Raw genomic sequence first — 15894 nt, 5'->3', positions numbered from 1 at the left:
ATGACGAGGAGATTACAGAAAAAAAATAAAATATCAGATGGAGAGTTGTACCAAGTGAGCTAAAGTTACTCCTAATCCCAGGCATTAAAAGAAAATCTTAAAAGAGATAATATTTTGAACTGAGAAAAGGAATTATAAAAACAAAGTGTCTTTGGGGGGGGGCAGGGGGTAGATGGCCATGGGGCTTGAACTCTGGGCCTGGGCTCTGTCCCGGAGCTCTTCAGCTCAAGGCTAGCGCTCTACCACTGGAGCCACAGCACCACTTCCTATTTTCTAGTGATTCATTGGAGATAAGAGTCTTATGGACTTCCCTGCCTGGGCTGGCTTTGAACTGTGATTCTCAGATCTCAGCCTCCTGAGTAGCTAGGATTACGGGCGTGAGTCACCAGCACCCAGCTGGTTGGAACTTCTTCTTCCCATTCAGTTGACTAAATTCAGGTATTTTAACATGGCGCAAGCATAGCCTGGGCATAAGCAGAACTCCCCGACATGGGACTTTTCATTGACAGAGGCTGCAGTTGCTCTTCCCTGTTAGTAAACTTCAGGAGGTAGCAAATCCACATCCTGGGATTCAAAGGCCCATTTCAGGGCTCCATGGGTCAATCATCTGAAGGATGCTCTTACCGCTTGGAGATTTGTTCTTAAGAATCACCCTTGCATGGCGCGGGGTACAAATGGAGAGATGCAGGGTAGGTTGAGTCCTCACACTCGGTGTGCATACAAGGAAGTGGAGCGTGATAACGAGGGGCTGCTGGGGTTGGAGAGATGCGAGAGAATGATGGACGAGGTAACAGACCAGGATGCGTCCTGCACGTAAACTGACATGTCGAATTGAAACCCTAGTGTGCAACTACTTAAAGATAAGCGTTTTTAAAGGATCACCCTTGCTAGGAGGTGTAGAAGCTGTCTCCGAGTCTCTCTCCCTCAGCTGCGCCTTCCTTTCTGTGCCTGCAGTAGCCTATACTCGGCCGGTGATTATCCTGGGTCCCATGAAGGATCGAATCAACGACGACTTGATATCTGAATTCCCTGATAAATTTGGCTCCTGTGTGCCTCGTAAGTATCTTCCCCCCACCCCCCACCCCTAGGGAAAAGTTGAATCCGTGGTAAGATGATTAAAATGGAATCTGTCCCTCCGGTAGTCTTTCTGCTGCTTCGGACACTACTGGTTATTATCTCAGCACCTTATACTGTTTGTTTATGCTGCCACAGATGGTTTGATATGTGCTAAGTATCATAAGGTTTTTCTCTGAACGGACTGTAGTCCCCTAGAAGACAGAACTCTCCAGCACTTCAGACAGTGCGAGATTTCTAACGGGCATCAGCATGATCCTACAGATTGACTTGAAATGGCAGCAAAGCATCTTTCCCTATCAAGTGGGCACTGGTGGTTTGCACCTGTAATCCTAGCTACTCAGGAGGAGGAGATCTGAGGACGGCAGTTCGAAGCCAGTGGTAGGCACTAGCCTTGAGCTGAAAAAAAACTCAAGGACAGTGCCCAGGCTCTCAGTTCAAGCCTTATGCTCAACCAAAAAAAAAAAAACAACAAACTGCTACACATACAAATCGTTTCAGAATGCCTTAAGACAATGTGCCAAGCTCCAAACCTAACAGCCTTTTCCCCATGTATCAGGGCCTGGAGGAGGAGAGGATATGTAGGAAACTTTCCTCTCTAGGCTCTGTGGACAATCACCAGGTCCCAGTCATCTGGTTCCTCTTGGGTAGCACCCTAAGATTCTGTCCATTGTACCTCTCTCCCCATCATCACCACCCGCCCACGTCTCCGCTAACTAACCTCATGCATATGCAGGGGCTTTCCATATACCGAGAGAAGCTCTCCAGGAAGCTGCCTCCCGCACGTAATGAACTCTTAAGCCTGAACCTAACACATACTTCTCACACTGCATATTTTAAGGGATATAGTTTCAAATGTCTGTAACATTAGAGTACTACAAACTCAACCCGTCGTTCTAAAGAATAGCAGAATTGTGTGTATGTGTGTGGCACATGGATAAGAAGAAGGTTAGAATGATTGCTCGGTTCATAGAATGGAACCCAGAAGGACTCTGGGAAAAAGTCCTGACATAGAACACATCCTGAGAAAGTCTGTGATTAAACAGGTGCAAATTCCATATGAACAACCTCGTTTACAAAGAGCTTCCAGTTTGATCTTGCCCTTTCTAGAAAAAGAAAACAAAATTCTCAACCACGGTTCCCCCTCTCCTTCCAGCTCGCCTACTCTATCCTTCTTATTTATTCTTTCTTTAATTAATAGCGCTATTTTATGTGATCAATTCATGCTCATAGTTAAACGAGAAATTGGAAAGTACACAAGAATCCCACATAAGACCCAGAAATAACATCACAAAAATATTATTTTGGTGCGTTTCCATCTACTTACTTCCAATGCATGTTTTTCCAGGTGACCTTTCTTCTTAACATTTAAAATGTATGCTGTTTTAAATAATTATAACCAATCACTCTTCATCTTTATAGATGTTTTGAATATTTACTATTTTTATTACTATGAGGTATAACTGTAATCATGTTATAATTTCTTTTTATAAATATAGTAAACATCTTCTGAGATAAAACTATCTGGAGATTTGGTCATTTTAAGATATTATTCAAAAACAACTGAATGAAAGATTAGAAATATTTTAACTTTTTAAAGCCATGTTGCTAGACTACATTCCCCTTTTCTTCTTACCCTTACATTTACATGAAATTTTTACATTAGCAGTATTTCAGTTGAAATAAGTATAATGTTGTACTTATTTTTAAGTCCATAAATATATTTATAACTTACATGCCCATTCTACTGATTGTGTAATATTGTCTTTTTTTGTTTTCCTCTTTTTTTTATACTGTGCTAAACACTATAGTGATAGATAGATAGTGTTGAGATAAAAACTCACTATGTAACTCAGGCTGGCCTTGAACTCACAAACCTCTTGCCACTGCCTCCCCAATGCTGGGATGTCAAGCATGAACCACAATGCCTAGCATGTAGTCTAGATTTTTATCTTCCTTCATGGACTATTTTTACCGTAATAAACAATAATTTACTGACAGACTAGCTTACTGAAGTTGTGATTTGGTCTTAAAGATGAACATAGAGTAAGTCCAAAGTATTTTCTAAAATGTAGTCCTTCTGTAATCCTATTCTAGCTAAACATCAATGTTTCCTAATACGATGCGACCTCTAGATTCTCTATTTGGAAATATCTCCTTGGTAGAAAGATCAGATAAATGTAGCAGAAATCTCCTCCTTGCATTTCTTTCCTCTTAAAATTATAACTATGAGTGGGCTGGGGATGTGGCCTAGTGGCAAGAGCGCTTGCCTCGTATACATGAAGCCCTTGGTTCCATTCCCCAGCACCACATATACAGAAAATGGCCAGAAGTGGCGCTGCGGCTCAAGTGGCAGAGTGCTAGCCTTGAGCAAAAAGAAGCCAGGGACAGTGCTCAGGCCCTGAGTCCAAGGCCCAGGACTGGCAAAAATAAATAAATAAATTAATTAATTAATTAAAAAATTAAAATAAATAAATAAATTATAACTATGAGGCAGGCACTGGTGGCTCATGCCTATAATCCTAGCTACTCAGGAGGCTGAGATCTGAGGGTCTGGGTTCACAGCCAGTCTGGGCTGGAAAGTCCATGCAGTTCTTATCTCCAATTAACCACCAGAAAACCAGGAGTGGCGCTGTGCTTCAAATCAATACATACATAGCTACGATGCCAGGTGTGGTGATGCGTGCTCAGAATCCCAGCATAGTTTCTAAGTTTCAGGCCAGCTTGGGCTACATAGTGAGACCTCATCTCCAGAATCCTAGACAACATTCCAGCTATGCCCTGCACTCGGATACCTGGGCAAGAGCTGTTCCTCCGATTTTGTCAGTATTTATAGTCATTTAAATGGGAAGGTAAGACTGGTGCCTGTTACCACATCGTCGACCATCACATTACATTTATCTGTACATCTCCGTTGAGGATGCGGTGAACAATATAGGTAGAAAAAGCTTGGGAAATCTATCTCATTATTTCTTGTTTTACAGATACTACAAGGCCAAAGCGTGATTATGAGGTGGATGGCAGAGATTATCATTTTGTCATCTCCAGAGAACAAATGGAGAAGGATATCCAAGAGCACAAATTTATAGAAGCTGGGCAGTACAACGACAATTTGTATGGAACTAGTGTGCAGTCTGTGCGATTTGTAGCAGAAAGGGTATGTTTGCCCATTTTTTTACAACTCCACTGAAGAAGGTTTCTAGGTGGCAAGCCACATTTCGGGGGTCATTATTCTTTTCTGATTGCAGTTGTAAATTTGTATTAAATATTTAAGATATCCATACAGAAAATCACCCTAGAGCAATATCATTAATCTTTCATCTCAGTGAACTATTCTGGCTGACTTGGGGGGACAGTTCACAAAGCCTGAGGTTTATGGAACTTTGTCCTTGACACGCTGAGACCCTAGTAAGTACAATCGAATTGCATAGGGAAGCTTTGTCGTCCTGGGCTGTCTAGACGGTGGAAAACATGAGCTTTTGTCTTTCTGAACACATCACACTGTGGAGAGGAATGCAGACGGGGATGGTTGTCTAGCCTGCTGTTGGCAACAAGTCCTAACTTAGAGGAAGTGTTGATACTGTAATTCACTTTTTCCTGACAACTTCAGAAACATGAAAAAAAAAGGAAAATGTTTGAGAACAGAATAGGATGATAGTTGAATGTGGCTTTAAGATTTGCCTATAGAGAAATTCTATCCCCTATAAACACATAGAACCAGCTTTATATGAGGAAATATTAGTACGGCTAAAATGATCTAATGGGCCCCCTTTCCCCTATTGATATACTGATTAACAATTTTTTCACAAGAAATTTTTCTGAGAGGAAACAATGCCTCGCAGTCATCTTCACAAAGAACCAAAGTAAAGAATAAAAAGCTGCATTTTGAGGTGAAAATACTGGCTTCAGCAAGAGAGGGTGGAACCTTATGAGATTCTGACACCTGGGACAATTGTATAGAAAGACAATAAAACCCCACAACACCTGCAGCTCCGTCCACATTTAGGTGAGGGAGCCTTGCCCTGTAGTGCTAAGGGTGAAAGAGCTTTCCAGCAAACTCTGGCTGTGTAGATGCTGGGGCTCCAGCCAATAGAAAAAATCCTACACTCTTGAAAGGATTGCAGCTCACTTAAATAAATAACCCAAAATTGATACAGTATCCTGGCTTTGCTAAAAGATCACACCCACCTAACCCCCAAGACCCTCTTCAGGAAAATGCTACTTAGAAAGTCACCCTGTAAGACTGGCAGGGATACCTGATCTTCCAGTTGTGCATACCTTAAGAAATATGAAAACCAAAAGTAATACCATGCTTCCAAAAGAACATAGGAATTCTTTAGCAAAAGATCCTCCCTAAAATGGAAAAGTTTTGAAAGAATAATAAAAGTCTCATTTAGATGCCAGAGTACTGATAACAGTTACATGAAATTAGCCAGATTAAAAGGAGAAATTCAGCAGATATTTTTAAAAAAACAGAAATTTTGAAGATGAAGACTTCAATTTAGAAAAAGATGTCAGCAAAAAAGTCAATTGAAAGCTTATTTATTCCCTCAAGATTGAGTGGGTAATGAATAAATACCATCACTTTTATCAATAAAAGATCATCTAGAGGGGATAAAATAAACAAATATCAAAGTTAAATTACACTCCAAGTCAAATGGACTTTACAGAATATTCCATACAAAAACTGTGGAGTACACATTCTTGTCATCATGATATAGAACTTTATCTAGAAAAGACTATATGTTAGGTACAAATCGGGTTCTAACTAATTCAAAAAACTGAAATCAAATCCTATATCTGTTCTGATTGTACAATGAGATAAAACTGAAAGTAAACAAGAAAAGAAATTTTATAAATTATAAATATGAGGCTCCACACACTTTGGAGTGAACACTGAGTCATTCAAATGTAAGAATTTCTGGGGCTGGGGATATAGCCTAGTGGCAAGAGTGCCTGCCTTGGATACACGAGGCCCTAGGTTCGATTCCCCAGCACCACATATACAGAAAACGGCCAGAAGCGGCGCTGTGGCTCAAGTGGCAGAGTGCTAGCCTTGAGCGGGAAGAAGCCAGGGACAGTGCTCAGGCCCTGAGTCCAAGGCCCAGGACTGGCAAAAAAAAAAAAAAAAGTAAGAATTTCTGGAAACAAAGGACAATAGAAGCACACATATCAAAAGGTGTAGGATGCAGAAAAAGTAGTACTAAGAAGGAAGTTTATACTACCTATATCAAAAAAGATAAATAGTTCAAATTAACAACCTCATGATACATAAAGAACTTAGAAACAAGAACAAACCAATCCCAAAGTTAAAAGGAAAGTATAAACTAAGATCATAGTAGAAATAATTTATACAGAAACTTTGAAAAACATCCATGTCCACTGAGCTCCACTGCTGCACTTATTCACCCTTTTTACTTCAAGTTCTACATCTTTGCCCCAACCCTTCCAAAGATGCACTTTTGAATACACCATACATAAGGTAAAGAAGGTAGAATCATAAAAATCTAAAAAAGAAAAGTCTTTGTTTCCATTTCATATATATGTATATGTACATGTATACATATACATGTATACATGTATATGTATGTGTATATATATGTGAAATGGAAACAAAGACTTTTCTTTTTTAGTATATATAGCGGCACTTAGGAGAGAAATACAAAGGCACAATGCCTAAGAGTATCCCCACTGTGTGTGAGTATCTACAATCCTGTATAATTGGTCATCTCCCAGTGCATTTTAGATCCAAATTTTGCATGTCGGAGCGAAAATGCACATTTGTCTCTCTGAGCCTAGCTTACCTCACTAAGCATGATTTGTTCTAGTTCCATCCGTTTCCCTGCAAATGACATTATTTTATTCTTTCTAATGGCTGTGTAAAATCCCATTGTGTATAGGTACCACATTTTTTGGATCCACTCATCCATGTTGTTTCCCTATCGTGGCTCTTGTGAATGGTGCAGCAATGGACATGGATGTGCAGGTGTCCTGGCTCGTGATGTTCAGGGTAGATGCCCAGGAGTGGTGTGTCTGGGCTGTAGGAAAGGTCTACGTCTATAGTTTTTTGAGGACACTTCAGATCACGATATTTTACTACTTTATGTTCCCACCAGCAGTGCAGTATGGTTCTTTTCCCCCCACATCCCTACCAGCATTGGTTGTTGTTCCAATTCACACTGTTGGCCAGTCTTACTGGGGTGAGATAGAATCTCAGAGTTGTTTGGACTTGCATTTCCATTATGAGCATTTCCTCTTTGTGATTCTTTGCCATTCTTACCTCTTCTTCTGAGAAGTCTCTCCTTAGCCCCCTTGCCCATTTAGTGATTGGCTTATTAGCTTTGGGAGGGGTTAGTTTCTTGAGCTCCTTGTATATGTTGGAAATTAGGTCTTTGTCTGACATATTGCTGGTAATGATCTTTTCCTAGTGGTTTGGCTGTCTTTCTAGTTTAGTAACTGTGTCCTTAGCTATGTAGAAACTTTTCATTTTGACGCGGTCCCATTTGTCACATCTCTCTCCTATCTGTTGGGCCCCTGGGACGCTTTTCAAGAAGTTTCTACCTATAACTATAAGCTCTATCCTACTCTCTTTGGCAGTAGTGTCAAAGGGCCATGTCTGAGTTTAGGTCTTTGATCCACTTTGAGTTGATATTTGTGCCTGATGACACACAGGAATCCGCTTTTAGTTTTCTGCATTCGATGCCCAGTTTTCCCAACACCAATTATTGAAAAGGCTATTTGTTTTCACTGTGTATCTTTGGCTCCCTTAGCCAATATCAGATCATTGTAAGTAGATGGTTGTATTTCTGGGTCTTCTACGGGTTATGATTCTTCTAGGGAGAAAAATGTAAAGAATCTACTTAAAGAGTATAACCAAAAAAGCTAAAGTTCTTTATAATACAGAAATCAGTAGCTTTTTCACATGCCAATCATTTTTCTAAGAAATTATCAAAGCAAAATTATAAAATACACATGACAGGTGCTGGTGGCTCACACCTGTAAACCTAGCTACTCAGGAGGCTGAGATCTGAGGATCACAGTTCAAAGCCAGCTCAGGCAGGAAAGTCCGTGAAACTCTTATTTCCAGTTAACCACCAGAAAACCAGAAGTGGAGCTGTGGCTCAAGTGGGAGAGTGATAGGCTTCAGTTGAAGTGCCAGGCCAGAGTTCAAACCCTATGACCAACAAAAGGAAGGAAGGAAAGAAGGAAGGAAGGAAAGGAGGGAGGGAGGGAGGGAGGGAGGGAGGGAGGGAGGGAAGGAGGGAAGGAAGGAAGGAAGGAAGGAAGGAAGGAAGGAAGGAAGGAAGGAAGGAAGGAAGGAAGGAAGAGAGAAAAGGAAAGAAAAGAAAAAAGTTTGAAGGACACACCAAAAAAACAAAAACTATAAAAATTTCCCATGTTATTAATGCTAAGTGCTCATAGTACCCAATAATATGGAGTCAGTATAATCCCTAGAAACAAACCAAAAACATTCTTCACAGGACTTGAAAAAATTTAATCCTAAAATAAATTTGCAAGGCCAGAAGTTTCCGAATAGCCAAAGCTACCTCATACAAAATAAGAAAAGATAAGGCCATTACAATTCCTGATTTCAACATATATTACATAGTCATAATAACACATACAATGTAACATGAGCATAAAAATAGATTTATAGGTCAGTGGAACAGACCAGATATCTGAAGAACCCCATAAATGTACAACCAGCTGTTCCCATCCAAACATCAAAATTATACATTAAGGGCAGCCTCTTCAATAACTTGTGCTGGGAAAGTTGGAAATAGCAAGGTAACGAGTTTGATAAGAAATGTACTCACTGCCTTACGTATGAAACTGTACCCCATCTGCGCATCACTTTCACAATAAATAAATTTTTAAAAATAAATATTCTCACATGAAAAAAGAAAAAAAGTTACCCCGTTTTTTAAAAAAATCAAATGTTTTGAACTAATACTTATAACAATAAGACAAACAAGTTGCCAACAAATATATGAAAAAATGTATATCATTGTCCATCAAGAAATGTAAGTCAAAATAATAGTGAATACTATTCCATCCTATGTTATGAAGCCAGAAACAAAAACAAAATCAGCTAACGGTGATGAAGAGAAAATAAATTACAATATTCTGTGGGTAAAAATGCAAATTTTAATACAGCGATTTTGGAGAATACTATGGAGACTCTTCGAAAGACTAAAACTAGATATGTAATATGATCTAGTTTTCCCACTTCTGAGTACACATCAAAAAAAGGAAATTAGCATATCAAAGAGATACCATACTGAATGCTCATGTTTATTGCCGCACTACTCCCAGTAGTAAAATAGCAGTCAGCCCAGGTGCTCATCAATGGATTGGATGGGTAGAAAATGTAGTATATATTCAATCATAAAGGAGAATGAAATCCTATCATTTCCAGCAAAATAAATAGATTTTGTGGATATTATATTAAGAAAAATAAGTCAAGCACAGAAAGACCCATACTGTGTCTTCTTTCTCACATAAGCAAGATTTTAAAAATGTCAACCTGAAAGTAAAGTAGTTATGACTAAGGGCAGAAGGATGCGTGGATTAGGAGGTGGGAAACGGGCAGGGGCTGTATGTATGAAAATACCACCCTGAGCCCCATTGTATGTGTAATTGATAGGTGATCACAAAAAAAAGAAATGTAATGTCTAAGAATATACTGAAAAGATGTTCTATTGTCTATGTGGATACTGATTCTAGTCAGTACCCTGGAAAACTATTATCTATTTTCTCTTTTGAACATGTAAGTGTTACTTCCGTTAACGTGGAATGTTCTAGCCGGTGCATGAACAAACAGCACTTAGCAGATAACTCACTTGGCATTCATTGCATAAGTAATAAAGGCTGTGAGTGTGTTTCTCATGAGTTTGAACATTCACTGGACTCTGCTCATTTTCATGTGGATCCCATTACTGATTTAGGACTGTTCCCATCAGCATAAAATGTTTTTTTTTCCTCCTCTTATGTAATGTCCCTGTAGCCACAGGGTAATAAGGTCATTTCCCTACAGGAGGATGAATATGATATGGCAAATGCATCTACTTTTCCATAAATACTATCAAGTAGCTCCTTGCTCTGAGCACTTAGTGCAATGGAAGCTGTGTGAAATGAGGTGTGCTAAAATGTAATTGATTTTTTTTTATTTGTTAACAAACGAGAAGTGTACATGCCCTCTGCAAGATTCTCTCAGCACTAAACTACAGTATTTAAGATAATTTTTGTGTCCATCCTCCACTAACTGAATATTTTCAAGGGCAGGATACATAGAAGCACTGAGCAAATTGTATGGCATTGTCCTAAATTCATCTGATCACCATTCTTCCAAGTTCACCATTGGTCAAGGTGAGAGGAAGAGGTGTCTTATATAGTCAAACCAACAATTAGGTCAGTGTTGGAAAACTGGGTTTGACTCTGCCAAGTACTGATTTTTTTTTGCAAGTTAGTTCATATTTCTAAGCCTCAGTCTTCTTTTGTACAACACAATTGGTAATGCTTATCTCATGGATTTGGGGATGAGAGTACTCTTAAAACTTTAGAAATCCAGCAATCCCATACCTTCCCTGAAAACACATGTTGTCTTTTCATTGCATTATGACCATTCTTTCAGAATTAACTCTATCTTTCTCCTCTCTCTACCAGGGCAAGCACTGTATACTTGATGTATCAGGAAATGCCATCAAGCGGTTACAAGTCGCCCAACTCTATCCCATTGCTATTTTCATAAAGCCCAAGTCTCTGGAACCTCTGATGTAAGTACAGACACCAGAGGCCTTTGTCCAACCAACTCCTCTTTGCACAACCCCCATTGCACATCACACAGAAGGCTGTTCACACCTCTTTGTCACAAATGCGTACAAATGGGAAATACCACCCTTGATGTTTATGCATTAAAGAAAAAGATACAATTAAGAAACATTGAGCCACTAGGGATATATTATCAGTAGTTACTTGATAACCTTTCACTAATAGCTTTTGGGTTTTGTTGTTTTGTTTTTGAGCAGAGGAAGAAACTTTTATTCTTGACCAAGAATAAGAAAAGTAGGCGATAAGCTCGAAAATCAACTTCACAACCCTCAGGGTAGCTTGGGTGCCTGTAGATATGGAAAAGACATGAAGGGAAGGGATAGGCTAATAAACGGGAACAAAATTCGCATCTTTTCTGAGAGTGGGTAGCAATTTTCCTGAAATGCAGGTGGGATCCTCTTTTCTGCTCGCCTGTGCTCTTTCCCCCAGGGTAGCTGTCCAGTGCCGCGGTGCTGGAGAGTGTCCCTTCACACGGACCTAGAAACACATTGACATTAGATGCCGCCTGGTGTTACACTAGCAGCCATGGTGGATCCAGCCAGCTTAAGCTATAGCTATCCACCTAAAGACTATCCTGTCCTCAAAGATGCTCAAGACGAGGATGGGGCAGAAATTCAGACAGCTCACTATATAGTAGGCAGGGTAACAAATCACCCTTTTTTCATGTTTTCACTTTCTGCTTCTTTTTTGTTGTTTTGTTTTGGTTTTGGTAGGTCATGGGGCTTGAACTCTGGGCCTGGGCACTGTCCCTGAGCTCTTCAGCTCAAGGCTAGTGCTCTACCACTTAAGCCATAGTGCCACTTCGGGTTTTCTAGATGTTAATTGGAGAGAAGAGTCTCACAGACTTTCCTGCTGGGGCTGGCTTTGAACCGTGATCCTCAGAGCTCAGCCTCCGGAATAGCTAGGACCATAGGTGTGAGCCACCAGCACCTGGCTTGCTTCTTATTTTTAAGAGATCCTGTAGGACAAAGGTCTCCCATAACCTTTTCAAGCTGAATTTGAGTGTTGTTAATGGGTCTATGAGAGCAATGAATTTTTTTGTAGCAAATGTTAAAATGGTTGTGTTTATTGCTTAGCCTCCTGCCTCTTACAAATGAAAGGAGAGAGTTGAAGACATGTGACCCAAAGAATAGCAAGAACTCAATAGCTATTAGGAGGCCTAAGTGGGGAGAGAGAAACACCTTGCCTCAAAGACCAGTAAACAAGTTAGGCCGTATTCGTGATCAGACCATGAGGTCGGCACAGGCAGCTCTCATACAATCGTGAGCTGCAGTAGTTAATACAGCAGAGTAGGAACATGCAAGTAGACACTAGAAAGTTAGTCAGGCTAGGTTTGGTGCTTTGCTTTGCCATTAATCAATTCTAGGCAAATTACTTTACCTAAGATTTAGTTCCTCATCGCTAAACTAGACATTAATAAGTATCTCACAGAGTAAAGGCTGAGCAAGAAATCACGGATGGAAAGCTATTCAGGTCGTCTTTAGCATATAGTAAGGACTCAAAAAATAATAATGCAGTCTTGTCATTGCAAAGCACATAACCACTTCCAATAGAATTCAAGAAATTAATGTGACCGGTGTAAGAACCTCACTCAAATATTGCCTCCCTATGGGCTTCAAGAGCGTGTGAGGGAGTCCAGGAATGAATCACAGAGTGTACCCCAGAAAACAGTGTTTATGGAAAGACTTATTAAGCACAAGTATTTAATCTCAGAGGTCAGCCCATTATTTGCTAAGGCTATCACCTAGCTAGTCTGCTCTCTGATGATGAAAACTCAAAGTAAACGAATGTAGTCAGAACGGCAGGTTGAGAGAATTAAGTTAAATACATAATTGACCTCTGGGAAAACTGCCAGAGATATAACTGGACAGCAGAATATATTCCCATAAATAAAAGATAGACAATGATTTTCACCAAAATAAGGAAATAAAATTAAAAATCCCCGTGAATATCTGAAGTTCAATGGGTATGGGTATTAAACTATACACTGAAGAATATTTTCCCATAGTTGCCACATGGAAAAAAAAAATGTGTTCGTGAGTTAAAGGGGACATAAAAGAATGGCCGCTATTATTACTAACCCTGATTTCATATGTGAAAATTTCTCCTGATGTAGGATATTGTGTGGAGTTAAGCAACCCCAATTGCCAGTATGTAAACGTGATTTCTAACCTATAAAGAGCCTCACAAACATTGTGACGTTTAAGAAAAAATAGAAACATGTCCCTTGCCTCTAGGGAAAAGCATCTTTTTTTTTTTTTTTTTTTTTTGGCCAGTCCTGGGCCTTGAACTCGGGGCCTGAGCACTGTCCCTGGCTTCTTCCGGCTCAAGGCTAGCATTCTGCCACCTGAGCCACAGTGCCACCTCTGGCCGTTTTCCATATATGTGGTGCCTGGGGAATCGAACCCAGGGCTTCATATATACGAGGCAAGCTCTCTTACCCCTAGGCCGTATTCCCAGCCCGGGAACAGCATCTTAAAAGCTGATTTCAGAAATAGAAAAGAACCTAACCATGATAGGCCTACAGTGGGATAGATGGCTTCCCAGGGAAGTAAGACCCAAGGGAGCACCAGAAATGGCCCACGTGGTCCCACATGACAGGAGGTGACAGTCCCATTTGGAGCTCTGTGGAGAAGGTCTCCTTCCTCCCATACCTATCCCATGACTTATTTAGTTTTGCTTTAGGGCACTGTCACGGGCACTCATCACTAAGTGAAATTAAACCTGCTGAAACTTAACCCTACTGAGCACATTGAGGCCAGTGACTCGGACGTGATTCGTCGTAGCCCTGCTCACAGGTCTCCACTGCAGGGAGGATGACCGACAGGCCAGTGCGATCTTATTGCTCGGTGCTGCCTCTTACGGCGCAGTCTTTTCTGAGGGTTTCACGCGTGGAGGAAAGCAGCTATGAACTTCCCATCCCCAGGGAAGGAGTGAATACTCGGTCAGCTGGAACAGAAGCACGGCAGCTGTCAGACTTAGACATTGCTACATCATCACACACATTATGTCTCAAGTGCATTACCCACATCAAACCACAGAGCACATTAGGATACACAGAGCTGACTCCGCAGGAGAGCATGAAATTGAGGGCATGTATGAGAGAGATGTTCTGTAAATATTGTGCTGTTCACTACCTCATGCCACCTCTGATCACCTCTTACCACCTTGCTACATAATATTAGGATAACTCTGTAATTATAATATATAATTGTGATTGCTTAGCTCCCCATCTTTTCATCTAGTCAAGACAGGCTTCATGCTACATGCTAAGGAACAAGCCAGGGTTTTTTGTTTTTTTCCCTCTAGAACATGTAGATTAGGCAAGGAGACAAGACAAAGGCACAATTAGATGACACTGCAAAGTAAGAAACTACCACACTAAATGCAAAGAGAATTCAAGAGAAAGTAAAAAATGGACTACATATGACCACTCAAGTCAAAGAAGATCAAAAGTGACCAAATTGCTTCGCTTCCCTTTCTCTGAAGTTTCCCCTTAATCGAGACCAAGTCTTTCACACCAGAGATACAGAAGATGGCCACACCTACTCAAAGTTTCTAGCGTAGGACTTTCAAAGACTGAGTTCAGGAAATCCCTGCTTTATAATTCAGTTCTCAGCTATGTCCAAAACCAAGTTAATGTTTTACTTTAAGGTTTGTTTCTTGGTGTGTGTGTGTGTGTGTCTGTGTGTGTGTCTGTGTGTCTGTGTCTGTGTCTGTGTGTCTGTGTGTCTGTGTGTCTGTGTGTGTGTGGTGTATGTTTGTGTGCACACATGTGCCACTCCTGGGGGTTGAACTCAGGGCCTGTCCCTTTGCTTGTTCACTCAAGGCTGGTGCTCTATATTTGAGCCATACATTCACGTTCAGATTTTTACTAGCTAATTGAAGGTAAGAGTCTCACAACTCCACATTCTGATCTGCAGATATTAGCTTCCTGTATAGCAAGGATTACGGGCATGAGCCACAGTGCCTGACTTGTTTGGGGATGAATAGATAGATAGATCGATTTCCTTTCTGAAAGACTATATATGATTACACAATTGACTCTGAAAAGTAACCTTTTACTGGGGTTTACCAAAATAATTGAATTCTTACCCCCACATTACCCTATTAAGTGTGTAGCTTAGGGAAGCCCCTCCACTGCTTCAAGTCTCCATGTCTTGTAAAGGACCTGGGTTCCAGATCAGGATCTCTAACTTCCTAAAGGGTATGTAAGGCAGTGATACTTTGAGAAGTTCTGCATGCACCTGTGATGTATCCTGATGAGCCAAATTAAATGTCTTTGTATTCACCTGGGCACTTTTCATATGTAGAGGTCATGGAGGGATAGACCTACCATTGGTTAGTAATTGAATTTGAATTTTTTTTCCATTACTCTCCTATGTTCTTGATGCTAGGCTGGGCTTAAATAGTCTTACAATGATCACTCAACATTTATATAGAGTTAAACCAATGGCTGACAAATTGACCAGAAGAAAGAAATAGTCCTAGGTACTATTCCTTTATAGCCCATTCTCCTACTAGAACAAAAACAGAGTAGGCATCAGTGTTTCTTATAATCTTGTTTTTAAATATAGTCTTATTTATAACTGGAACATAGAAATTGACTACATGTGTGATTTCAGTACATGAATATAATGATCAGGTCAGAGTTACTGGCATAACTGTCACCTCACACAAACTTAATTTTGTTGGGGACATTCATTCCTCCTAGCTATTTTGAAATACTCAGTTTTAATCAACCATAGTTATCTAGTGTTATCTAGTGTGCTATTTAACATGAGAGGTTATTCCTCTTAATCAATTGTGCTTGGTGCCTGTTACCCATATCCATACTAGAAATTCTTTCATGCAAAGCTCTTTTATCCAGGGTCACTCTTTCACCAAATTTCTTGATTATAGTCTATTTGAAATTATTTGTTTCTAATACTTCCTTCTTACTACTATATACTAGTTGTACAAAATAATGATATGATATACATTATGATA

General features: G+C 40.1%; 1 protein-coding gene across 12 annotated transcripts in view; it reads left to right on the top strand.

Moving 5' to 3' along the window:
- Window positions 1–15894, top strand: part of Dlg2 (discs large MAGUK scaffold protein 2) — a 1704707-nt gene that overhangs the window by 1684615 nt on the left and 4198 nt on the right. For 11 of the 12 annotated variants that reach the window (XM_048360010.1, XM_048360014.1, XM_048360019.1 and 8 more), the window contains 3 exons: window positions 955–1056; window positions 4059–4231; window positions 10741–10850. In XM_048360010.1, coding sequence (XP_048215967.1) covers window positions 955–1056; window positions 4059–4231; window positions 10741–10850 — 385 coding nt within the window. The remainder of the gene's footprint in view (window positions 1–954; window positions 1057–4058; window positions 4232–10740; window positions 10851–15894) is intronic. The other variant, XM_048360012.1, reaches the window with a different exon arrangement.

This window comes from Perognathus longimembris, chromosome 13, assembly GCF_023159225.1.
Source record: "Perognathus longimembris pacificus isolate PPM17 chromosome 13, ASM2315922v1, whole genome shotgun sequence".
NCBI classification, from domain to species: Eukaryota; Metazoa; Chordata; class Mammalia; order Rodentia; family Heteromyidae; genus Perognathus; species Perognathus longimembris.
The sequence above is the reverse complement of the archived record's forward strand: the minus strand, read 5'-3'. Positions and strand labels throughout refer to the sequence as shown.